Source organism: Lemur catta, chromosome 17 (genome assembly GCF_020740605.2).
Source record: "Lemur catta isolate mLemCat1 chromosome 17, mLemCat1.pri, whole genome shotgun sequence".
Lineage (NCBI taxonomy): Eukaryota > Metazoa > Chordata > Mammalia > Primates > Lemuridae > Lemur > Lemur catta.
In genome coordinates, this window is record NC_059144.1 from 21,423,509 (window position 1) to 21,451,281 (window position 27,773).

General features: G+C 36.5%; 1 protein-coding gene and 1 pseudogene across 2 annotated transcripts in view; one reads left to right on the plus strand and one right to left on the minus strand.

The window, feature by feature from the left end:
- SAMHD1 (SAM and HD domain containing deoxynucleoside triphosphate triphosphohydrolase 1) overlaps nt 1-27,773 on the plus strand; it is a 46,457-nt gene that overhangs the window by 3,272 nt on the left and 15,412 nt on the right. For both annotated transcript variants that reach the window (XM_045528630.1, XM_045528631.1), the window contains exons 2-11: nt 2,235-2,301; nt 6,636-6,708; nt 9,818-9,978; nt 12,146-12,261; nt 14,922-14,992; nt 20,511-20,669; nt 21,645-21,745; nt 21,860-21,968; nt 23,403-23,494; nt 24,750-24,865. In XM_045528630.1, the coding sequence (XP_045384586.1) occupies nt 2,235-2,301; nt 6,636-6,708; nt 9,818-9,978; nt 12,146-12,261; nt 14,922-14,992; nt 20,511-20,669; nt 21,645-21,745; nt 21,860-21,968; nt 23,403-23,494; nt 24,750-24,865 (1,065 nt within the window). The remainder of the gene's footprint in view (nt 1-2,234; nt 2,302-6,635; nt 6,709-9,817; nt 9,979-12,145; nt 12,262-14,921; nt 14,993-20,510; nt 20,670-21,644; nt 21,746-21,859; nt 21,969-23,402; nt 23,495-24,749; nt 24,866-27,773) is intronic.
- Nucleotides 19,334-19,433, minus strand: LOC123622996 (annotated as a pseudogene).

The following is a 27,773-nucleotide window of genomic DNA, read 5'->3' on the forward strand; positions in this document are numbered from 1 at the left end:
AAAAGCTTGATAATAGGGGAAGTGGGTAATCCAAGAAAGTTAATGAAAGCATCAGTTGACTCAACCATGCACAGTTTTGCAATACCTTTTGACTAATAGGAATTTCATGTATAGGAATTTGCAGATATAATTGGACCAGTGTCCAAAAAATATATTTAAAATGATTCTTCTAACCATTGGTTATAAATAGCAAAGAAGTAGAAATAACTTAAATGTCTATCAATAATAGTAATAAATAATAGCGATGGCTAAGAGTTGAGTATTTAGTTTGTGTGAAATACTATTCTATGCTCTTTACATGTCTTATCTTGTAAAATCTTTAAAACTCTTATGACATAGGTTCAATTATATATCTATTTTAGAGGTGAAGATAGTAAGATACAGAAAAATTATTTAAATATATTATGATATATCTATACTGTGGAATACAAGACAGCCATTAAAAATGATGTATAATTTAATAATTGACAAAAAAGATTTTTATGACATTGGGCAGGAAAAAATAGATTGTAAGACAACATAATCTTATTTTTATGTAAAATTATGTAATTGCATAAATATGTTTTGCATGATGCTACCCAAAATGTTAACAGTGGTTATCTACTAAGAGAACTTAAGTAAGTTGATATTTTATGACTTTTCTTTTTTACATTTTATGGATTTTTTACATTGAATAACTTTTTTGTAATAGAAAAATACAAAAGGGCTGGGCTCAGTGTCTCACACATGTAATCCTAGCACTCTAGGAGGCTGAGGTGGGAGGATTGCTTGAGCTCAGGAGCAAGAGCAAGACCCAGACCCCATCTCTAGTAAAAATAGAAAAATTAGCCAGGCATGGTGGCCTGAGCCTGTAGTCCTGTTAGGATAGAAAGCCTAGTAGGTGCTCACCTCGAGGGTAGAGACGCAGAGATTAGGATATATAAAAGTAAAAATGTTTATTTTATCCTTTTGGAAGGAGAGAGAGAGTAAGGAGAGGGAGAACAGGGAGAGGCATGGCATCCCAAAGAAAGAGAAGGAGGTGCCAGCTACAAAGGCCAAGTGGCTTACTGTTTTTGTGGGGACAAAGAGAAAGAGAAAAAAAATAGTGATTGATCTTTAGCTGTTATTAGAAAATTATTGCAGGATTAGGTATTTTCCTGTTATTTCAGCAAGGCTGCCCCTTTCAAGTCCCAGCCACTCAGGAGGCTGAGGCAAGAGGATCGCTTGAGCCCAGGAGTTTGAGGTTACAGTGAGCTAAGATGATGCCATTGCACTCTACCCAGGGTGACAGAGTGAGACTGTCTCGAAAGAAAAAACACACACAACTATTTTTGTTTAAACATTTTTTTCTTTTTGGAAAACCACTTCCTCATTTTCTCTTGTTACCTTTAGAAAGAAGGTTTTTGTTTGAAAATAGTCCAGAGTTCTGGAATCTGAGGTCAGGAAGGACTAGAATTAACTATATATTAATAGAAAGAAAAGGGGAAAAAAAATCCAACCACATAGTATGTATCTATGTATAACTTTTTCAAACCACATTGTGTGCTTTCCTAGGAGGTTTTAGAGAAGTTATCACTTTGGGTGTTCCTGAGGTTTTAACCTGATGATTCTAAGAACAATAGACTTAAGTTTTCTTCCTCATCCCCACCCCAAACCCTAGTGGTTTGAAAGGTAGTTGCTGTCCCAGCAAAACCCCACAGGTAGTCATGTTTCACTTTTTGCAGCTGGCCTTTTCCTCCAAATAATTTACATAAGTAATTTTTAAATTTTCTGCCAGGCAAGGTGGCTCATACCTGTAATCCCAGTACTTTGGGAGGCTAAGGTAGGATCATTTGAGGCCAGGAGTTCAAGACCAGCCTGGGCAACATAGTGAGACCATGTCTCTACAAAAATTTTTTTTAAAAATTAGCCAAGCATGGTGGTGCATGTCTGGTAGTCCCTGCTACTCAGGAGGGTGAGGTGAGAGGATTGCTTGAGCCCAGCCTGAGCAACAGAATGAGACCCTATCTCAAAAAATAATAATAATAATAAATTAAATTTTCACCTGATTTATCAAAAAATGCTTCTTGGCTTATTTACCTAATGAAAATTAAGACTTTACAAGTAACAAATCAAAAAAGTGGTACTTGCCTATAGTAGGTGTTCACCAGATGTTGATCTGAATAAATTCTGGTGGATCCAAATTGAAAGAAATTGAAAAGCATATGTTGTAAATATTGAATTTATTTGTCTTTTTTCTCCTCTTTCTTCCATAGAAAATAAAATCACAGGCTCATTACTGTCCTATCTTGATGAATCTCATCTTGAAACTCTTGGAGTAAGGTAAGAATGATAAAATTCACATTGTATCTTCTATAGTTGGTGCTTTTTAAAAGGAAAAAAAAAAATTCACATTGTAACCAAACATACTTTATCCATCTTTGAGCGACAAAGCCCAGGATCTCTGATATTACTTGTCCTCATTTTAAATCTATGAAGTGTTTTATTAGCCAGGCATGGTGGTACGCATCTCTAGTCCCAGGTACTGGGAAGCCTGAGGCAGGAGGATCACTTGAGTCCAGGAATTTGAGGTTGCAGTGAGCTATGATGGTGCCACTGCACTCTAGCCAGGGGCCGCAGAACGAGAGTCTATCTCAAAAAAAAAAAAAAAGAAAAGAAAAGAAAAGAATTGTATGGACATGCCTTTGTGAAGTTTGTAGTGACCAACTTTTTACTCTCAAGTTCAGAATAATTGAATTATATACACCAGAAAATATGTGAGAACCAAGAGGAAAAAAAATAGTGGCAAGAAAATCAAGGCTACAAATCTATCTTGAATATATTTCTAGGTCTTCCTAAAGCTATCTTAAGACTGGAATGTATCCCTGATATTAGATTTAAAGACACTATGCAAAATAGTTTGGCACTTTTTAGTTGTATAATTTGGGACAAGTTATTTGGCCCTTCAGTTTCTGTACCTGTGAAAAGGGTAATAATGAAACAATAATAATTAGCCCTTAATAAATTTTTGATCGATAGATAGATCTCTATGTATGGCTGGAGGTTCTAGGATCTAGGTTAGAGCAGGGCCATTTAAAAAATCTCAGTTGAGGATCCAGTGTTAAATTCCTTCAAATGGAGATTTTGTTTCTATGAGGAAATTGGCAACAGTGGTGAAACATGGTCTTTTCTTCTGCAAATTCACTTAGCTAAATGTTGTTTGTGGTAACAGTAACCAAAGAATCAAAACAAAGGATTATGCTGAATTACTTCATGCCCTATTGCTTAGTATTAATAATTGATAGTGGATGTAGGTTGTAAAACAAGATCTCGGTAGGACCATTAACTGACTTTCAGTAAACATCCTTTGGATCAGAATCTTCAGGGACCTCATCTTGGCTCTTTCATAACCACATCTCAGCCCCCTCAGTCCTCTCAAAGTCCCTCTTGCTACCTATTTCTTGTGTATAATAGTTGCTTACCATTTGAACTAAATGGAATTTGCTCCAATAGAGTCCTTTCATGGGAACCATGTATGTCTTTGTGAACACAAATACTATTGATTCATTCTACAAATATTTATGGGAGGCTCACTGTATGTTAGGCATTATTCCAGGAACTTGGGACACCTGAGTGAACAAAACAGACAGAATTTCTGAAGGAAGATGGTACGGCATAATTCTCGTGTCCTACTTCATAACTCAGAGAGATTCTGCAAGACTCATTAGAGCTGTGTTGTTCTGTATGGTAGTAACTAGCTACATGTTTAAATTAATTAAAATTAATTAAAAATTCCTCAGTTACACTAGCCATATTTCAGGTACTCAATAGCTACTATGGCTAGCTCCTGCCATGTTGGACAGAGCAGATAATAGAACATTACCATCATCACAGAAAGTTCTTCTGGACAGTGCTGCCTTAGAGGATGTCAGTGGGATTAGCCCTACCCACTGCTCCACCCAGTTGCTCACAGTGATACCAATGCAACCAACCTGTAGATGTACCTTTATACTGTCTTTATTGTATTTCCTGTTTCACCCTTCCTAATACCCTACTCCACTGCCCAGGGTTCACACTCCAAAATAAATTACTCGTATGCAAGCTGTTGTCCTGGACTCTGCTTTCTGGGGGGAATCCAGTTTAGACATGCACATCTTATTTTCCCTCAATTTTACAAACAACCATTGATTTATAAACGTTTTTTATTAGTTAAGCATTGTTACATTAAATGTACACATCAGTTGTAAGAAGCATTAGATTTTGGAAACATTGGAATACAGAAATAAAATCTTATTATAGTTTAAGTATCCTGGCCCATGACTACTTTTTTTTGTTTGTTTTGTTTTTTTTTGTTTGTTTGTTTGTTTTTGAGACAGAGTCTCACTTTGTTGCCCGGGCTAGAGTGAGTGCCGTGGCGTCAGCCTAGCTCACAGCAACCTCAAACTCCTGGGCTTAAGCGATCCTACTGCCTCAGCCTCCCGGGTAGCTGGGACTACAGGCATGCGCCACCATGCCCAGCTAATTTTTTTTTATATATATTTTTAGTTGTCCAGATAATTTTTATTTCTATTTGTAATAGAGATGGGGTCTCGCTCAGGCTGGTCTCGAACTCCTGACCTCGAGCGATCCACCCGCCTCGGCCTCCCAGAGCTAGGATTACAGGCGTGAGCCACCGCGCCCGGCCTGGTGGTGGTTTTTATATAGTCTAATCAGTGATTTCCTCATGAATAGTTTCTTTTTTATTTTGGGGATTTAAAAAATTTTTTTTTTTTAGAGATAGAGTTTCACTCTGTCTCCCAGGTTGGAATTCAGTGGCATGATCATAGGTCAATGTAACCTCAAATTCCTGAACTCAAGCAATCTTCCTGCCTCAGCCTCCCAAGTAGCTAGGACTACAAGGGCACACCACCATGCCTGGCTAGTTTAAAAAATTTTTTTTTTGCAGAGATGGGTTCTCGATATGTTGCCCAGGCTGGTTGCAAAATCCTGGCCTCAAGTGATCCTGCCACCTCAGCCTCCCAAAATGGCTCATGCCTGTAGTCCCTACCCTGGGTTGAGTGGAGTGGTGTCATCATAGCTCACTGCAACCTGAAACTCCCAGGCTAAAGTGTTCCTCCTGCCTCAGCCTCTGGAGTAGCATGGATTACAGGTGTGCACCACCATGCTTGACTAATTGTTTTCTATTTTTGGTAGAGATGGGGTCTCTCTCGATCTTGCTCAGGCTGGTCTCGAACTCCTGACCTCAAGCAATCCTCTGGCCTTGGCCTGCCAGAGTGCTAGGATTACCGGCACAAGCCACCACGCCCAGCCAGGTTTTAATTAGGTAATAAATACTGAGTGTCAGTTCAGGAAAATACTGGGTAATAGTGAGGTTAGTTTAGGCTTAGAATTTTATGCTGTGCCTTCTGGTTATGCTAAACTGTGTGACCTTAACCTGGGTCCACCTATAAGTACTTCTTAAAGCCTGGTTTTGTGCTGTGCTTGTTATGTCAAACTGATGAGGAGGATGGGGAATAATAAAACACAAGGTATGCTGCGTTAATTATCAGCTATACTAATGCTTCTGTTCATCCCAAGAATATCATTCTTAGATTTTTTATTACCGTCAATCTCAGTACAACATAGAGGCCAGTGTAGTGCTTCTGATTCCACATCTATATATGGCTTCTAGAAAAAGATTTATTTTCAATCTGATTAGCTAGTAGGTCAGTAAAACCCTTTGCCTGTTTCTGTTGACACTTAGCCAGGAGTGAGGACCAATAAGTAATTGTAAATGAAGTAAAATAAGGAATCACAGGATTTTGAGCTTTTCAAATCTAATTCCCATTAAATTTTTTCTTGAAACTGGAACATTATGAGGGATTACTGACAATGGAAGATGGGTATAAATAAAGTTAAAACCTTCATGTGTGTATTTGTTTTTTTTTGTTTTTTTTTTTTTTTTTTTGAGACAGAGTCTCACTTTGTTACCCGGGCTAGAGTGAGTGCCGTGGCATCAGCCTAGCTCACAGCAACCTCAAACTCCTGGGCTTAAGCGATCCTACTGCCTCAGCCTCCCGAGTAGCTGGGACTACAGGCATGAGCCACCATGCCTGGCTAATTTTTTTGTATATATATTTTTAGTTGGCCAGATAATTTCTTTCTATTTTTAGTAGAGACGGGGTCTCACTCTTGCTCAGGCTGGTCTCGAACTCCTGACCTCGAGCGATCCACCCGCCTCGGCCTCCCAGAGCTAGGATTACAGGCGTGAGCCACCGCGCCCGGCCCATGTGTGTATTTGATTCATGCCTAAGTCATACCTGGTGCTCATAAGCCAGTCCAGGCTTGTGAGAGTAGATGTTGACTTTAGTTTGGTTAAAATGAATTTGATGTACAAAGTGGGCATTGAGTAGAGATGGGGATGTTGAGTTTATCAAGTCTGAGTTTACCAAGAGAGAAGAGGATCAAGGGCAGAACCCTGGGTGAGACCTACATTGATTTAGCAGGAGAGTCCCCTATCTTAGGAGAAAGGTAGAAGAGGGTTTCTAGGAGGAGGATGTTTGAATTATTGATCCTTCCAATCTAACTTCTCTTTATAATACTGTAGATAATCTAGAGTTAATTATATGCTGTTATGTATTCCAGGGATGATTATTAAGCAAATAATGATAGATTTGCTTATCCTATTATAATTTTAGTTCCTTGTGGGAAAGGAAGAAGCTGCTTAGTCATATCCAGCGACTGAATCAGACTCTCATTGATACAATGAAGGTAAGAGGAATCTGAGTTTATTGTGTTTATTGCATACAAAGTGATATAACTCAATCATGAAAAATTTATTTTGAAGAGAATGGAAAGAAATCTTCTTGGTGATGGAATGGATCTTTACTTTTTAAACTTTCTGCATTTTCTAAAATAAGCACAGAGTATTTAAATCAAAAGAAAAACTAAAATACATTAAGCATACAGAAAAGCATAAATATAGACCACTTACCCAACTTGTAAAATCTTAACATGCCTGGCCTTATGGTTATAAAAACATGAGAAAGTGTTCACCATGCATGTGATGTGAAAAGAGAGAGAATATGTGTTATTATGGTATTAACTAAGTTAAAAATAATTTAATTTTCACTGTTTTTATAAAGTTGCTTAAATTTATTTTATTTTATTTTATTATTTTATTTTAGCATATTTAGGGTGAATAAATGTTTTAAGAATAGTAATTACAACCTGAAAAATTGACAGTGAAAGCTTTTAGGCTATTAAATGGTTTAAAAATAGATTTTAGGATTTTTCTTTGATGATCTTTAAAAATAAAATAGATTCTCATTTGTTTGTGGTGGTTACACTGGTCTTGTGTAAGGGGGAAGTAATAGACCAGTATATGATTTTCAAATATTTAAAAATCGTGAGAATTTTTTCATGTCGGATAAGAATATTCACGAGGTTGAATTAAGGCATTCTTGGTTCTTTCTATTTCTGAGATACTTTAACATGATTCCTGGTATGTTAAAGGCTAACCTTGATATAGTTTTAATCATAAAGTAGTTTTATAGAGCAGGATGAGAAAAATTAGTAATCACTTAACATCACCATATATCTTTTCTTTGTTAACATGTATACATATCATTTAATGAAGTTGTGAATTCTGGTCATTACTTGACTCAAGCTGTCAGTACTGAAGTTGAATTGAACTACAATTATCTATTGCTTAACAAGGGTAGTTCTGAGAAATGCATTGTTAGGTGATTTTATTACTCTGGGAACATGGAGCATGTTTACACAACCTAGATGGTGTAGCCTGCTACATATCTAGGCTAGCTGGTATAGCCTATTGCTGCTGGACTCTAATTCTTTACAGCATGTTACTATACTGAATACTGTAGGCAATTGTAACACAATGGTATTTGTGTGTGTAACCATATCTAAACATAGAAAAGATATATAAATGTGGTATAAAAGTGGTACTGCTACATTGGGCACTTACCATGAATGGAACTTGCAGGACTGGAAGTTGCTCTGGGTGAGTCAGTGAGTGGTGAGTGAATGTGAAAGCTTAGGATATTACTGTAAACTACTGTAGACATTATAAATACTGTACACTTAGGCTGTACTCAATTTATAAAAAATACTTTTCTTTAATAATGAATTAACGTTAGCTTACTAAAACTTTTTTACTTTATAAACTTTTAAATTTTTTTAAACTTTTTTACTCTTTGGTAATAACACTTAGCTTAAAACACAAATACATTGTTCAAAAATAGTTTCTTTCAACAAACTTATTTGTTAAAAACTAAGATACAAACATACACATTGGCCTGGGCCTACACAGAGTCAGGATCATCAATATCACTATCTTTCACCTCCACATCTTGTCCCATTGGAAGGTCTTTAGGGGCAATAACAAGCATGGAGCTGTCATCTACTATGATAACAGTGCCTTCTGGAATACTTCCTGAAGGACCTGCCTTAATATAAGTAGAAGGAATACACTCAAAGATAATGATAAAAAATATAATATAGTAAATACATAAATCAGCAACATATTGGTTTATTATCATTATCAAGTATTATGTGCTTTACATAATTGTATGTGCTATACTTTTATATGTCTGGCAGTGCAGTAGGTTTGTTCACACGAGCGTCACCACAAACATGTGAGTAATACATTGGTGCCACAACATTACCATGGCTACAGTGTCTCTAGGTAATAGGAATTTTCCAGCTCCATTATAATCTTATGGGACCACCATTGTATATGAGGTCCATCATTGGCCAAAATGTCATTATGGGATGCATGGCTATATTTGTAAAGGAAATGAATTCCTTATTACCAACATGTTCAAATGTTGGACCAGATGACCCCTATAAGCTGCTTTACAGCACTGAACTTCTGTAATTCATACTTTATATATTTCTGTGTATAGACATCGTACATGCTAAATAATCCAATATATTAACATATTACTTTGCAATAGCAATTCACCAGTAGTCGTTCAAAAGATGTTTGAGTTCCTGCTAAGTGCCAGGCAAGGTGGTGTGTGATAGGTTCTGAGACTATAGCAGCAATGAGATAGACAAGATCCTTCACCTAGAATGCCATATGCTTTTTAAATATTTCATGGAGCAGTTTGAATATCATGCAATCTGATAAGTCATCTAACTTATCAGATTTTTTTTTATTCTGTAGCCTGCTCTTTAAAAGGCAGTTATTATGAACAGTTAAGAAAGTTATATCTTTTTTTAAAGATGCATCGAGGGGTATTAAATCTTCACCCATATTTAAAGCCCCTGTTTAAGTTTAGAGTAATGAATAATTGTGGAATTTATCTTTACTAAGTATTTCTGAGTAACATTAAGTACTATAGAATTTTACCTTCCTGTGTATTTCTAATCTATATGGTAGAAGAGTTTCTTTCCCTCCCTGCCTTCCTTTCTATTTTAGTGATGGGTACTATATAGATACATTTAGAAAAAAATTTAGACACAATGCCTATAGTAATATGGCTTACATGATCTGAATGAATATGTTTAAGTTGAAATGAATATGTTAAATGAGTGTGTTTAACTTGAATACAAGACTAACTTGTTAAAGGCTAATTAAGTCATATTTGTAATAAAAAGATTGAAATCCTTATCTTTCTGTTATTAGAATCCATTAAGAAGAAGTAAAATATACCCAGATCCAATATATGTGATCTGTCTGGTAGTGATACCTAAATAAGGTAATGATATTAATATATTGTCATTTCCCTTAATATTATTATTACTTGAACAATTAAATAGCTTTGACTTTGCTCTGTAGTTAGGAATGGCTGCACAAAAATTTTAGCTGGAGTTATTTATTGTTATTCATATTAATTTAAACATAATTTTCTAGGTAATTAATGATCCTATCCATGGCCACATTGAGCTCCACCCTCTTCTCATCCGGATCATCGATACACCTCAATTTCAGCGGCTTCGATACATTAAACAATTGGGAGGTGGTTACTATGTTTTTCCCGGAGCTTCACACAATCGATTTGAACATAGTCTAGGGTAAGAAGGGATTGGGGTGGGGAACTTGCAGTTATTAAGTACCTCTTCTGTCTCATGAAACAGTTTTCTTGTCTTAATCTTTTAGAGAATAAATAGTTTTACACAATGATGGTAATATCCTTATTTTATGTTGATGAGAAAATTTAGACTTCTGATTTACCTTGCTATATATTATTTATTTTATATATTCTTATAAGCCACCTCAGATCATTCCTGGAAAGATAAGGTGTCTGTTGACAGATCAGTTGAATAAAATATTTGTCTTTAAATATTATTTAAAAGCTATTGGCCGGGCGTCGTGGCTCACGCCTGTAATCCTAGCACTCTGGGAGGCCCAGGCGGGTGGATCGCTCGAGGTCAGGAGTTCGAGACCAGCCTGAGCAAGAGTGAGACCCCGTCTCTACTAAAAATAGAAAAGAAATTATCTGGCCAACTAAAAGTATATATAGAAAAAATTAGCCGGGCATGGTGGCGCATGCCTGAGCTACTCGGGAAGCTGAGGCAAAAGGATCGCTTGAGCCCAGGAGTTTGAGGTTGCTGTGAGCTAGACTGACGCCACGGCACTGACTCTAGCCCGGGCAACAGAGCGAGACTCTGTCTCAAAAAAAAAAAAAAAGCTATTAGGGTTGGTTACTGATATAACCTCTGTAAATTTGATCATTTGATTTTCTTATAGTCTCTATTTAGTCTTTCAAAGAATTGCTCTTTGAAACCAGATCATTTTCTTATCTACCGTGAAATGTGTAAGTCAGGAAAGCATTCATAAATCTTAGAGAAAGTGATGCCTCTGTTAGCGTAAAACTAAGCTGAGACTTTGGTCTGCTTTTGCATTATAAAATGTAGAGCTAAGAGGACATGGACAAGGAAGAACTAGACAGTTTTCCAGATTTTCATGAAGTACTCATAGTGTATTACTTTTTTTTGTTTGCTTTAAAGCATTTTTGATTAGCCAAAACACATAGATCTATACTCAAGTGTTCATTCATTCATCAACAAATATTTATTGAACACCATACCAAACTGTGAACAAGGTAAAAATCATCTGTACCTTCATGGAGCTTAGAGTTCAGGGGAAAAGAAAGATGATATATTCATTTAGGAATGCCTCTCAGAGGGAAGTGCTGAAAGTGCATTTAACATGTTACACACTTTATCTTCAGTATCGTAAACATTAGAAAACCAGAGATTCTTGTTTTTTTTTTTTTAAATTGTGGTAAAATACACAGAACGTAATATTTACCATCTTAACTGTTTTTAAGTGTACAGTTCAGTAGTGTTAAATACATTCACATTGCTGTGCCAGCAACAGCCAGGACTCTTTTCGTCTTGCAAAACTGAAGCTATATATACCTATTAAGCAATAACTCTCCACTTCCGCCTCCCCCAGTCCTTGGGAACTACACAATTCCACTTTCTGTTTCTATGAATTTGACTACTCTAGGTACCTCATCTTAGTGAAATCATACAGTATTTGCCTTTTTGTTACTAGCTTATTTCACTTAGCATAATGTCCCCAAGGTTCTTATAGGTCGTAACATGTATCAGAATTTCCCTCCTTTTTAAAGCTGTATAATATCTCATTGTATGTATGTACCACATTTTATTTATTCATTTGTTGATGGATACTTGGGTTGCTTTCTTCTCTTGGCTATTGTGAATAGCAGTGCTATGAACATAAATGTGTGAATATCTCTTTAGGATCCTACTTTCAGTTCTTTTGGATATATACCCAGAAGTAGAATTGCTAGATCATTATGATACTATTATTTTTAATTTTTTGTGGAACCATCATACTGTTTTCCATAGCAGCTGCACCATTATACATTCCCACTAGCAGTGCACAAGGATTCTAATTTCTCTGCATCCTGGCTAATGCTTGTTATTTTCTGGGGTTTTTTTTTTTGATAGTAACCATGCTAGTGAGTGTGAAATGCTATTGCATTGTGCTTTTGATTTGCATTTCCCTAATGATTAGTGATGTTGACCCAGAGGTCCTGCTTTTGAGTTTCTGTTTGTGTGTGTTTCTGTCAGTTCTGAAATAGACTATTCTGTAAAATTGTCCTAGAAATAGTAGAATGTTTGAGAAAACATATCAAATTTCTTAAGGATCAGAAGTATCACTTATCTTTCAAACGAAAGAGTGACTTTTTGTGTTTTTGCTCTGCAGGGTAGGGTATCTTGCAGGATGTCTAGTTCGTGCACTATGTGAAAAACAACCAGAGCTGCAGATAAGTGAACGAGATATGCTCTGTGTTCAGATTGCTGGGCTTTGTCATGATCTAGGTAAGCTGCAAAAAGAGCCAGTGTTGTTATGTAAAATCATAACATGTTATTTGTCTCTGAAATTTAAAAATCAGGCTGGGGGCAGTGTCTCACACTTGTAGTCTCAGCACTTTAGGAAGCTAAGGTAGGAGGATTGCTTCATCCTAGGAGTTGGAGACCAGCCTGGGCAACATAGTGAGACCTTGTCTCTACAAAAAAAAAAAAAAATATTAGTGAGGTGTGGTGGCATGTGCCTGGAGTCCCAGCTACATGGGAGGCTGAGGCAGGAAGATCAGTTGAGCCCAGCAGTTCAAGGCTACAGTGAGCTATGATTACGCCACTGCACTCCAGCTAGGGCAGCAGAGCAGACTCTGTCTCTTAAAAACAAACAAACAAAAAAAAAAACAGACCAACGAAAATATAGAAATTGTGTTTTGTTTTTTTTTTTTTTTTTTGAGACAGTCTCACTCTGTTGCCCGGGCTAGAGTGCCGTGGTGTCAGCCTAGCTCACAGCAACCTCAAACTCCTGGGCTTAAGCAATCCTCCTGCCTCAGCCTTCCCAGTAGCTGGGACTACAGGCACAGGCATGCACCACCATGCCTGGCTAATTTTTTCTATATATTTTTAGTTGTCCAGATAATTTCTTTCTATTTTTTAGTAGAGACGGGGTCTTGCTCTTGCTCAGGCTGGTCTCGAACTCTTGAGCTCAAACGATCTGCTCACCTCGGCCTCCCAGAGTGCTAGGATTACAGGCATGAGCCACTGCACCCAGCCGGAAATTGTGTTTTAATTCGTCAGTTAACATTAATAGAAATGTGTCATTCCTTCTCCTTAAAGTGATTCATAAGTACAAAACAGTGCTATTTTATTTTCTTGTAGTCTTTCAGTGAATTTCCCATGGTAAACATCTTTGCTATGAGTTATATTAAAGGGCTTTTGATAATGAGGTTTTCTTACTACTGTTTTTAGGATGATATAAATTTGATTTTTCTTTTATCCTTCTTATTGAAATAAAATTGCCATTTTTCCCTTAGCTACTTTGTCCAAGCCTTGTTTTCCATTTTTATGATACCTAATCTGCCCTAGTAGATTATCACATTTAGAGAACTCCTTTTCTGACTCAATCTGTGGTTTGGGGATACTTTAATCCAAGTAAAAGAATATCATCCTTTTTCTTTGACAAAGCAAGAGAAAAGGGACTGTCATGGGGGTTTTTACCTCTATCTTTGTATTTATTACTAAGTATTCAAGGATCCTCAGAGTTTATGTGTGCCCTGAGGGCATGAGAAAGGAGGTGTCTCTGTTTCAATATCTAGATACTTAAATGGGGTAGGGCACTCTCTTTATGTTCCCCTGGAGATTTCTGAGAATCATTTGGAAATCTTTGGTGGTCCCCAGGAGTCTGAGCACTACAATAATGAGCCTTTATGTACAGACTGTGAGATGCAAAGAGAATGCCCAGGGCTGGTCCAGTTGGGCTTACTCTCTAGCCAAGTAACTCACTTCTGTGGAAATTCTAACAATGTCAGCGTTGTGGAGGTTTCAAATTATTAATGTTGCTGAACTATTTGGGAGGCCAAGGCAGGAGGATCATTTGAGGCCAGGAGTTGGAGAACAGCCTGAGCAAGAGTGAGAGGCCCCTCTACAAAAAAAAAATTAGCGTGTAGTGGCACGTGCCTCTCTATTCCCAGCTACTTCAAAGGCTGAGGCAGGAGGATTGCTGGAGCCCAGGAGTTTGAGGTTGCTGTGAGCTGTGATAATTTCACTGCACTCCAGCCAAGGTGACAGGGCAAGACCCTGTCTGAAAGAAAGAAAGAGAGAGAGAGAGAGAGAGAGAGAAAGAAAAGAAAGAAAGAAAGGAAGAAAGAAGGAAGGAAGGAAGGAAGGAAGGAAGAAAGAAAGAAAGAGGGGGAGGGAGGGAGGGAGGAAGGGAAAGAAAATATGGAACTGTAAAATTACTTATGAATAAGAAACTACTAGTGATCTTTACTTTTGATTGCCCATGTCACCAGTAAAAATGCCAAAACACATCCCCAATATGTATATGTTTATTATAAAATATATTATGTGCATTGTAACATTTTCATAAAGATAGGTGTTTTAAAGGTTGAGAATAGTAAAACGAAGTTGTAATATTTTCTTCCTGCATGCCAGTGGATTGTCTTAAAACTGCTCTTTTAATAAAAAATATTCAATCTGAAGATTCCAAACAGTTTTTGGAATTAACATTCCTTTTAATTATACACAATTGTCTGTTTATCAAGCCAGATGTGATGGAGCACACCTGTAGTCTCAGCTACTTCGGAGGCTGAGGTGGGAGAATCACTTGAGCCCAGGAGTTCAGCATTGTAGTGTGCAGTGATCACACTGTAAATAGCCATGGTACTCCAGCCTGGGCAATATAGTGAGGCTCCAAGTCTTTAAAACACAAACAGAAAAATATCCTTTTATCAGATTTATGTAAGCTCTGGTGACTGGAGACCTCCGTATGGAGAGTTTACTTTCCTATATGGTTCTGCTTCCTGTTTTCTTGTTTTAGAAAATACAAAGAAAGGATTTGTCCCTTTTTGTGATGTATTTATAGGTTATTAATTTCTGTTGATATTCAAGTTAAACTAAAAAGATTAAAGTATTTAATTTACAAACATTTTTTTCATTCTAAGGCTGCGTTTGTTTTTAAGGTCATGGGCCATTTTCTCATATGTTTGATGGAAGATTTATTCCACTTGCTCGCCCAGAGTTGAAATGGACGGTATGTATGTTCAATAGTCAATAAAAATATTGAAATAGGTTATTTAGTTAAAGTATCTATTTCCACTGCCGTGTTACAGAATACTTCCCCATTACAATTCTTAAGGTGCTTTCATTCACATATATTAATATATGTTTTCATTTGATCCTCACAGTAGTCTCTAAGAAAGTTATCATTATCTCCCTTTTTACAAGTAAAGGAACATGAAACTCTCGGAAGTGTATAGATACACCAAAAATCACAAAGCTGTTAAATGCTGAAACCAGCACTAGAAAACCAGTAGCCAGTTTAATTCTCTTTCTACTCCATTGCACAACTGTAAAATGAAAAAATAAAAGGCCAACTTTGGTTTTGACTCACTTAGTATGACCATGAAGTAATTGTTACCAGCTGAGTTTTGTCATATATATTAAATGAACCATTTTATAAGTAGGCATTTGCAGGTGGCTGACCCATATTTTTTTAATAGATTTTTGAAAAGTAAAGTTAGGTTGGCCCTCCAGCTTTTACCACGTTGTATTCTGGAACTGGAGTAGAAAAGGATATTAATATTGAAAGCTTCTTCTATGTCAACCACTATTTTCTTTCTTTCTTTTCTTTGGAGGTGTAATTCACATACAATCAATTGTACAGATTTTTTTTTTTTTTTTTTTTGGAGACATTGTCTCGCTTTGTTGCCAGGGCTAGAGTGAGTGCCCGTGGCGTCAGCCTAGCTCACAGCAACCTCAAACTCCTGGGCTTAAGCGATCCTGCTGCCTCAGCCTCCTGGGTAGCTGAGACTACAGGCATGTGCCACCATGCCCGGCTAATTTTTTCTATATATATTTTAGTTGGCCAGATAATTTCTTTCTATTGTTTTAGTAGAGACGGGGTCTCGAACTCCTGACCTTGAGTGATCCACCCACCTCGGCCTCCCAGAGTGCTAGGATTACAGGTGTGAGCCACCACGCCCGGCCAATTGTACAGATCTTAAGTGTACAGTTCAGTGAGTTTTGACAAGCGTATACATCCATGTAACCATTACCCTAATCAGGACATAGAACATTTTCATCTTCCTGGAAAATTCCCTTGTGCCCTTTTTCATTCACTTCCCATTCCTCTGCCCACCATCACCTTCTGAATTTTATAAACATGGATTAGTTGTGTCTGTTCTTAGACTGGATATAAGTGGAATATATTGTGGGTGCTGTTTTATGTCTTGCTTTATTTACTCAACATAGTAGTTTTGAGATTTGTTCATGTTGCATGAATCAGAGTTGATCCCTTTTTATCACTGAGGTAGTATTCCACTGGGTGAATAAGTCACAATTTGTTTATCTTTTCTTCTTTTGATGGAATTTGGGTTGATTTTAGTTTTGGCTGTTATAAATAAGGTTGCTAAGCACATTATTGTACAAAATTTTTGTGGAAATATGTCATTTCTCTTAGGTGAATACCTAGGAGTAGAATTGCTGGGTCATGGTAGATGCATTTTAACTCTATAAAAAACTACCACATTTTTCCAGTGTGGTTGTATCACTTTACACTGCCACCAGCAACATATGAGAGTTCCAATTGTTCTGTCCCCTCACCAACATTTATTTAGTCTTTTAGATTAACCCTTCTAATTAGTGTCAAATGGTATTTTGTAGTTTAATTTGCATTTTCTAATGGATGTTGAATACCATTTCCTGTGCTTTGTTATTGATATACCTTCTTTTGTGAAGAACTCTTTCATCATTTTGCATATTTAAATTTGATTGCTTGCTCTTCTATTACTGATTTGTAGGGATTCTTTATAAATATTGCTAGATATGTGTATTGTGAATATTTTTCCCCAGTGTCTGGCTTGCCAATTCATTTTTTAATTGATACTTTTTGAGAAACAGAAGTTTTAAATTTTGATGAACTACTCTAGTTCTTCAAGCCAGTAAAATGGATAATTTCTCCCCAGTTTTCCTGCCTTGGGGCCTGCCCTCAGGCTAAAAGCCATAAAACTGGAATATTGCTCAATACCTTTCCCTTCCAGTTATTGATTTTCTTCTAACATCTGTTTGGTTTTGGTCTCTCTCCAATATCTTCAGGGAGTTGTCCAGAGATTATAGTTGTTTTCTCCAGCAGAGTTGACCTAACAGGATCTACTCAGCCATTACCAAGTCTTTTTCTTTAAATTTTTTGCCTTTTACACGTAAATCCTTAGCTCATGGGGAATCTACTTTTCTTTATGTGTATGGGAGAAATCTAATTTGTTTTTGTTTTGTTTTGTTCTGTTTTGTTTTTTTGGTCTCCCTGGCTACTCTACAGGCCACTCCCTGTAGTGGCCTCATCCTAGCTCACTGCAACCTCAAACTCCTGGGCTCAAGCAATCCTCCTGAGTAGCTGGGACTACAGGCGCGTGCCATGACACCTGGCTAATTTTTCTATTTTTTGTAGAGACAGGGTCTCGCTCTTGCTCAGGTTGGTCTCAAACTCCTGACCTCAAGCGATCCTCCTGCGTTGGCCTCACAGAGTACCAAGATTACAGGCATGAGCCACCCCGCCTGGCCGAGAAATCTAATTTTTTAAAAAATACGGATCATTGTTTTTTGAATAGTTCATGCTTTCTCCACTGATCTATAATACCAACCCCAACAGTTATTAACTTCTCATATATGATGAATCTTTCTGGATTCTATTGTTTCACAATTATTTTTACATTTGGGGGGAAATAAGAAACTTTTATGTCTGAAGAATACAAGCCCCTTTAAATTAGCAGGCCCAGAGAGGCATTGGAATGAAAGAGCAATTGTGCCACTCCCCATTGAGCTAAATATTTACATCTTGAAGCCATTTGCTATGTGATGCTAGACTGCTAAGCAGCCATAAAATACCACACACTCTATTGCTCAACGAAAGATAACCAATCACTAACCTATGTTATTTTTGTAAACCAATGAGAATTCCTGATCAACAGCTTCCATAATCATCCCCTCTTCTGATTCCTTGTTTTCTTTAAAACTTGAGCCTCTCTTTTATTCTCTGGAGCACTCCTCAAGGCAACTTGGAAGTTTGTCCCAGGCTGTAGTCCTCAGCCTTGGCCCAAATAAACTCTCTACATTAATTTTGCCTCAGCTTCATCCTTTTAGGTCGACATACTTCTGTTTGTTTGCTTGGTTCGTTTTGGATTTTTTGAGACAGAGTCTCATTCTGTCGCCTCTGCTAGAGTACAGTGCATCATCATAGCTCACTGCAGCCTCAAACTCCTGGACTCAACTGATCCTCCTGCCTCAACCTCCGGAGTAGCTAGGACTATAGGTGTGCTCCACGACCAGCTAATTTTTCTGTTTTTAGTAAATAGGGGCCCTCGCTCTTGCTCAGGCTGGTCTCGGACTCCTGAGCTCAAGCGCTCCTCCTGCCTTAGCCTCCCAGAGTGCTAGGATTATAGGCGTGAGCCACTGCGCCCAGCCCTGATTGAATTTTTTTAACATTTAATTTTGACATAATTTCACACAAAAAAGTTGCAAAAATAGTACAAGAAATTCTCATAAACCTTTATCCCATTTTCGCCAAACGTTAACATTTTGCCATGTTTTCTTTTCAACATGCTCTCTCTTCATATATAAATTTTTTTTCTGGACCATCAGAAAGTAAGCTGCAGACATACTTTTTTATTCCTAATTAGTTCAGTGGGTATTTCCTAAAAACAAGAACATTCTTTTACATAACTGGAGTGAAATGATAAAAATCAGGAAATTAATATTGATGCAGAACAGTTACCTAATTCACAGCTTACTTTCACATTTCACCAATTGTCCATATGGAAAATCAGGGAAAAGCCTTTTTTCCCTGGTCCAGGATGCAATCTAGGATTAAACATTGCATTTTGTTGCCATTTTTTGTTAGTTTCTTCTCATCTGAAACAGTTCCTTAGTCTTTATCTTTCATGACTTTGTCATTTTTTTTTAAGAGCAGGTGAGCTATTTTGTGGAATGTTCCTCAATTTGAGTTTCAGTTTAATGTTTCCTCGTAGAGTCAAGCTATGCATTTTTGGCAGAGTAACACCGAAGTGATGTGTCTTTAAGAGGGTATCATACCAGGGGGCACCTAAAGTTGAGTCATTACTAGTAATACTTTTTTAAGTTTTAAAAGCAGTTTTTAATTTTAAAACAATGAAGTAAAACAGAAAAAAGTTAAAATTTCAGCATAGAGAAAAGAATTACAAAGATCCTCTAATGCTTTGTAAAATGCTATCTTGCTTATAAGACTGTCTCAAATTCTGTATTTTGTGGCCATTCTGTTGACCCTCAGTGAGAAACAAGTAATTTCCTTCAAAGAAATCTTTTTTTTTAATTTTAAAAATATATTTAAAATGATTTCTATGAAAAAAATATGGAACGCTTCACGGATTTGCAGGTCAGCCTTGCACAGGGGCCATGCTAATCTCTGTATCGTTCCAATTTTACTATATGTGCTGCCGAAGCACATCCTTCAAAGAAATCTTAAGGACACTAGAAAAAAATCCACATTCTCTTATGCATTCTAATTACTAGTAATATTAACTTAGCTGATTTCTTTAAGGCAGTGTCTGCTAAATTTCTCCACCCTAAAGTTACTGGTAACATTTTTCCTCTTTGTTATTATATGCAGCTTGATTCAATTTTTTAAAATAGTTGTAGGACCATTCTGATTTTGTTTTTCATTTGAGTTAGTTTTTGGTAAGAGCTGGGATAGGGCAGATGTCTTCAGGTCATTTGATCTTTACATTGATTGTGAATGAGTAAGCAGAGACAGATGAGCAAACTGAGGCTCATTTGAGATTTCAACCTACATCTTGAGCTCTGATACTTTTGTTTTTATTGGCAAGTTTACAGGTACCCCTTCTCGACACTAGATAGGAGTGCTAACAGGTCTTGTAACTTTACATGTTAAAGGCTGTTTGTAAAATAGAACTAGAGGCTGAATAGGGAGGATTGCTTGAGCCCAGGAGGTGGAGACCAGCCTGAGCAACATAGTGAGACCCCCCATCTCTACAAAAAATTAAAATAAAAAAATTAGCCAGGTGCAGTGGCATGCACTTGTAATCACAGCTACTCAGGAGGCTGAGGCAAGAGGATCACCTGAGCCCAGTAGTTTGAGTGAACTATGATGATGCCATTGCTCTCTAGCCTGGACAACAGAGTGAGGTGCTGTCTCAAAAAAAAAAAAAATTATATATATATGTCTCTAAATTTTATAGTGATATTTATTAAAATGGGATTCTATCTGTATGACCCTGTAATGTGCTTCCAAATACTGTAAATGATTATAGCTCATCAACTGTATTAAATATTATATATTTATGCAATAATGAATATAATTTCTAAAAGGTTTGTAGACAAGTAAAATAATGACAGATTTGACAAGAGTTTTAAATGTCTGCAAGGCTGTAGTTGGAAATTAGATAATTAATATGCAGTAGAACCTTATCGCAGAATTGCCTAGAAGAAAGTATAATTTTGGTAATCAGGGCCCCCAGTGGGCTATAGTCTATAACACACAATATTGTGCTGACTTTTCCTAGCATGAACAGGGCTCAGTTAAGATGTTTGAGCACCTAATTAATTCTAATGGACTCAAAGCTGTCATGGAATACTATGGTCTCGTCCCTGAAGAAGATATTTGCTTTATCAAGGAACAAATTACAGGACCACTTGAATCACCTATCAAAAAAGATTCTGTGGTAAGTTTGCGTACAACTTAATTTGAACTGACTGGTCCTTTTCATCTAGTCTTTTCTTGATTTTTTTAGAGCTATACATTTGGCTATTTTAGAAGCTAAATGATAAAATATAAGTTATATGTTTCTACTATTTAGTGCAGAAAATAAAAGGCTTATATTATTTTTCACCTCTTGAGATCTTTAAAAGTTATCCCCCAAATTAAAATATATAAATCCTTTTTTAATGAATATATATGTAATATTCTATATAGAAGCCTAAAGTAACTTTGTTTGGAAATGTAAAAGTCTATGTCTTGTTTAACCATTAAAATGACCGTATTTGAAATATTTAAATACATGATGATCTAGAAAAAAGTTGAACTTGTTCAGAGGAAGATGTTTTGTTTCCTTTTTGATCTTTTGTATTTTGTTAAAAAAGAAATGGAAAAATGATTTCCCCCTATGATTTTTAGGGTTTTTTGCTCAAATATATACAAATCTGTTTATAAGATGTGAGATAAAGAGATGGGTTTTGCGGTAAATATCCTATTTCCAAAAAATGGAACTCCAAAAATGCTTTGAACAATGTATGTTATGTAGACTAGGTATAGCCACTTTAAAAGATAGTACTGTTCTAATGCATGAATTAAAGTATTGTCATTTAAGGAACATTCTTAATAGTTTATAAGTAGATTTTATATTTTAAAAAAGCTTTAAAACTAACAAAACACAAAAATTATTGGTTATGGGTAGTGTAATAGTGTTAAGATCCTTTCAGTGGCACAAAAAAGCTTAGTATTAATAGACATCATATATCGTAGCATTCTTTTCCTTTTCTATTAGTAATCAAGTAGAAGAAGGAAAGAATAGAACCTTGTAACTTCATATTCCCAGTCAGGTATCTGTTTATAATTTTTAGATTAATGCAATGGCTTTGCTTGTATATAGATTTGGTGTCTATCCTAAAACTTTTCAGTGGGTTTTCTTGTCTTCCAGTGGCCATATAAAGGGCGTCCTAAAGAGAAAAGCTTCCTTTATGAGATAGTGGCTAATAAAAGAAATGGCATTGATGTGGACAAATGGGATTATTTTGCCAGGTATGTTAACCTACCAGAAAAGTAGGTTTAAAATCTTTATATAAATTTAGGGTTAATATTTAAGATACAGCTTCCTTGACAAATTTTATCTCTCTGCTTTGGAATCCTTCTTAGGGACTGCCATCATCTTGGAATCCAAAATAATTTTGATTACAAGCGCTTTATTAAGTTTGCCCGTGTCTGTGAAGTAGATAATAAGATGCTTATTTGTACTAGAGATAAGGTAAGTTGTGTCAGAGGAAACAGTAAGAAGAGTGTATTTCATGGTCTGAAGTCTGGAAATAACCATTAAACAAATTGGAAAAATTAACAAATCATCAACTTCTTTACTTAATGTCCAGCATTTGTAAATATCTTAAGGCTCTTTTCACTTGCACTGCATTATTCAATAATAATAATAAAATTAAAATTGCCATTTATTGAGTTTTGTGCTAGGCACTTGTTTTGTGGTTTTTTAGTATGGTTGGTTTTCTGGGGGTTTTTTGGGTTTTTTTTGTTTTTTAATTGAGACGGGGATCTCACCATGTCACCCAGACTGGTCTTGAACTCCTGAGCCCAAGTGATCCTCCCACTTCAGCCTCCTGAGCAGTTGGGACTACAGGCTCACACCGCTGTGCCCGGCTTGTGCTAGGCACTGTTTTAAGTGCTTTAGATGAATCTACTCAATATTCATAACCGTGTGAGATAAATACTATTATTATCCCATTTAACAGGTGAGCAAATTAAGACACAAAGAAAGCATACAATTTATAAATGGCAGAGATGAAATTTCAACTCAGAAAGTTTGGCTCCAGAGTCTCAGTTTTAATCACTCTATTAGTGTTTCAGAATACAGTTGACCCTTGAACAATGTGGTTAGGGGTGCTGACCCTCCCACACAGTCAAATCTGGGTATAACTTTTGACTCCCCCAAAAACTTAATTACTAATGGCCTACTATTGACCAGAAGCCTTACCAATAACTTAGATAGTTGATTAACATACATTTGTATGTTACATGTATTATGTACTGTATTCTTACAAATAAAGTAAGCTAGAGAAAATGTTAAGTTTATCATAAGGAAAATACATTTACTGTTCATTAAGTGGAATGGGATCATCATAAAGATCTTCATCTTTGTCATCTTCACATTGAGTAGGCTGAGGAAGAGGAGGGGTTGGTCTTGCTGTCTCTGAAGTGTCAGAAACAGAAGGAAATCCACATACAAGTGGACCGGCAAAGTTCAAACCCCTGTTGTTCAAGGGTCAACTACTGAAATCATTAGGTCCCTGCTAGACGGCAGTCATGTAACCAAAGACTAGTGTAGTACTGTACTATAGAAAGTCTTTTTTATCAAGAACAAAGAACACAAGAATTATACCTGTTTCCTAGAGTTATTGGGAGTATTAAAAGATTTGTTTAAAATGCCTAAAACAGAGCCTGTCACAGAGTTAGAACATGCAGTAGATTTTAGGATACTAAAAAACTGAAAGTTGCAAACCAATAAGCAGCTTTACTAATCTGCTTCCCCATTTTTTAGTAGGCTAGGGCTTTTAATGAAATAGCCCCTGTGCATAGCCTTCTTGTCTGCCACCATCCCTTTTCCTTCGTACTTATCTATTAATAAGGTTAACGTAATTTGATCCTACCTTAATATTTATTTCATGTTTTCCTGCAGGAGGTTGGAAATCTGTATGACATGTTCCACACTCGTAACTGTTTACACCGTAGAGCTTATCAACACAAAGTTGGCAACATCATTGATAAAATGTGAGAAATTTGATTGTTATTTCCCTATAAAAGTTTCCATGATACTTTGCTGGAATATCCTACTAGAGTCAATTTAAGATTTCTAGACAAATTCAAGTGAATGTATCTAAAATGGTTTCCCCTAAACAACAAAAACAAAATCTAGCATAAAGTGAACTTAATTTAGTTGGAGGGAGAAGAGGGAGGTGGATAGAGGGGTAGATGAAGAAGAGCTGGTTTATGCTAGACATGAAGAGGCAGTGCTGGGATGGCTCAGGACCTCTGCACAGGGAGTCACTTACATACCAGATATTAGTCACCAAGGTAATGGGAGGTGGGACATGAATAATTGACATTCTGAGATTAATAACAAAAACTACCTTTAAGAACTGAGATTAATGTCTGTCCTTACCCCATCAAAGATTTATCAAAATTAGTACCAAATTGCAAAACTCTCAGGAATCTTATGTCTTCCCAGTCTAGTCACTGCAGATGCCACTGCAAAAAAGTATGCACAGCCAAAGCTCTAGGTAACTCGCAGACCCCAAGGAAAGTTATCAAAAATTGGGTATGGGTCAAGTTAATGTCATGTCTCTAAAATAGCCTTAAATTGATCTTTACAAACCTTTCATGTTTGTTTTTACATTTGTGTTGAGGAAATGTATCTTCATTTCTATTTTTTACCTATGCTTTGTCATGAACAGACTAGTTAGAATACATTCTCTTATTTGTATGATTGATAATTTGGTAAGAGTTTTTTTTGGGGGGGGGTTGTTTTAAATCAGATCTAGATTCAAAGCTTCTTCCTGAGTTGGTTAAATAAAAATTAATTTCTGCTTCTATAAAATTAGGGCTGATTGATACCTACCATATTATTGAAAAGATTAAATAAGCTAATATTTCTAAAGTCCTGCCATAGTGTCTGGGTTATTTTGTTTCTTTGGAGACAGAGTCTTACTCTGTCTCCCCAGGTAGAGTACAGTGGCATCATGATAGCTCCCTGCAATCTTAAACTCCTGGGCTCAAGCAATCCTCCCACCTCAGCCTCCCAGAGTGCTAGCATTATAGGTGTGAGCCACCTCACCTGGCTGATAGTATCTTGAACCCAGTAAGCATGGTAGCTCCCTGCACTTATTTAGTAAGATCAAGAAGCAGTTATCTGTAAAACATCATACCTCAAGGTTTTATTTCCCTAAAGTAGAAAGATTTCTTTAAGTAAGTCATAAAGCAAATATTCAAAATTTCTCATAAGCATACATTTTTACCAAATTTTTAGGATTACAGATGCTTTGCTCAAAGCAGACTCCTACATTGAGATTACAGGTGCTGAAGGAAAAAAGTATAGCATTTCTACAGCAATTGATGACATGGAAGCCTTCACTAAGCTGACAGGTAAGAACTAGAAGGTAACATAAATTGTTCTCCTCAGATAAAGTATAAGCTGGATTGCTGATGTGTTATTTTCCAAATGTTCAAATGTATTTTAGCTTCACAAGTGATTATATACTTTGGATTTGAGTTTTATCCCTACCTTGTACCAACAAAATGACCTTGATGAAGTGATTTAACCTCTCTGAACCTTAGTTTTCTCATTATAAAATGAGGGTAATGATACCTAGCATATAGTTTGTTGTGATGTTTAAAGTACTCGATATTTATTATTATTTAATTTGTAATACACCTGGGCTAATATCAACAAATACCAAAAAAACCTGACTTGACCATTTAACATTATTTTCATTACAAAACACAAGATGCCGGAAACATCTGTTCACACTTCTGCAGAAACAAAATCTGCAGCTTAGAGTGGGAAGGAAGAACATAGTAAGCATGGTAGAGATAAAGGTGTAGCAGTTGGTTCTTTAATGTGGGAAAGTAGAGATTGAGAAAGATCAGTAAAGCAAAAGAAGTGGAACAAAAAGTGTATACTAGTCAGAGTTCTTAGTTGCAAATCATGAAATTATTTAACTAAAAATAAAATTGGAAAGCAATTACATAGCCTACAGAGTCAGTGGGAAAGCTGAGGCTCTGAAAATGGGCAAAAACAATAGAACCCAGGACCTAAGACACAGCCATATCACTCTACAGCAGCTTCTCGCCTAGAGTACGGCTCTTCCACCAAGGCCACGTGCTGTTAGCTGCACACTGTCAGAGTGAAACCTAAACCACCTCCTCTCTCTGAAGAACCAGTTTTTAAAATTTCCCACCCTTTGCAGATTGATACTTCTGTAAAATACAATAAAAATGAAATATTGGAAAAATGAAATGGGGGAAAAAATACAAAATACATGCCCAAATTATTATTCAACTTTACAGACTTCACATTACATTTCAATAAATATAATCAAAAGAAAATAGAGAAAAAAATTTAAATTACAAAAACTATTGCTCTTTAAAAATATACATGTAGGTAATTAATATAGAGAATCCTAATTAGACTTGTAACTTTTTAATCATTTTCCAGTCATAACTAAACCAAAAATTTGAAGTGAAGTAGAAATTCCCCATAGTAAATGTCTGTGAACACCAAGACCTTTGTATAATATATATCAATATTTAATATTTATAATGGTAACACCTGAGTTTGCTCAGTTAACTAAAGTTTTTTTTGTTTGTTTGTTTTGTTGTTGTTGTTTTTGAGACAGAGTCTCACTCTGTCACCCTGGGTAAAGTCCAGTGGCGTCATTGTAGCTCACAGCAACCTCAGCCTGCTAAGTAGCTGGGACTGTAGGTGTACACCACAACTTCCAGCTAATTTTTCTATTTTTAGTAGAGATGGACAAGGTCTGGCTCTTGCTTAGGCTGGTCTCAAACTCCTGAGATTAAGCGATCCTCCCGCCTCGGCCTCCCAGAGTGCTAGGATTACAGGCATGAGCCACCTCGCTTGGCCATGATCCCGTCTCTTAAAAAAATAAAATAAAAATAAGTTATCTTCAAACCTTTATCAGAAGCCACTTCTAACAATTTAATCAAGTTATATATACACTTAAACTACCTTTTGGTAAAAAAATATGAATTCTGGATTTTATACACTTTTGGGTTAACTGACTAACCTTAAAATAGCATACATTTTACATGATCATGAAGTGGCATAATGGACATTGGAAACTGAGAAGGTGGGGGAAGGTGAGGGGGGCAGAGGGATAAAAATTTACCTAACAGGTACAATGTACACTGTTCTGGTGATGGATACACTAAGAGCCCTGACTTCAGCATTATACAGTTCACCCATGGAACAAAAAACACTTATACCCCCTTAATCTATTGAAATAAAAATTTTAAAAAGAAAATAAAATATTTGAACAATTAAAAAAAAGCATACATTTTAATGTAACCTTACCATGCAAGACTGTACACAGCTCTCACTCACCATAAAGATTCCCTAACACCCAAACTGGCCTTTGCCAGGTTCAGTGAGATGAGTCCTCTGATCGTGCACTTGGATATTGTGGCAATGTCACACTGCTCTATAGGTATTTTAGTGCTTACCGTCACTTGCTGTATTTACCTCTGTAGACTGGTTAACAGTTTCTAGACAAGCACTAGCCCACAGATCCCACCGTGGGTAGCACTGATCTGATCTAAACTCTGCTCACCTCTTTGCATCATTTCTTCCAGGCACAAAAATCCCAGGCATGATATTGAGTCACATTTTTGTGCTCTATCTGCCAGACTATGGGAGAAGCGTACAATCTTTCCAGCTTTCATCATTTGAGACCGGGATAACCTAACCTTTCTTGTGCATTATTCCGAGCAGTCACATCGTCCTTATTGCCTTAAGTCTGTGACCTTGAAAGAATAGGACCATGAGGGCCTTCATTACCTTTGCTGCTTTTCCAAAAGTCAACTCACCTTATCCTTGTTTAAGAATCTCCATTTCTTTTTTTTTTAGAATATTTCCCCTGCATTTTACTAGGAAGTGTTTAAAAATACAGCAATTTTGAAAGAATTTTACAATGAATACCTATATACCCACAACCTAAATTCTAGGATTTACTGAACTTGCCTTATCACATATCTATCACTTACCATCCCCCATCCATCTGTTAACCCATCTTATTTCTCGTGCCTTTCAAAGTAAATTGTGGACATCGGTATACTTTACCCTAAATCCTTTACCATGTGTATTAACTAAAGTTCAATAGTTGTTTTTTCTCTTCTTTTAGTTGATTTTTTCTTTTGATGTAAAATTTACATATAATTTTTACAAATATACAAATATTAAGTGTATGTTTGCTAGAGTTTTGACAAATGTAAGACATAGAACATTAGCTTCTCCTCACAAAGTTCCCTCATGCCC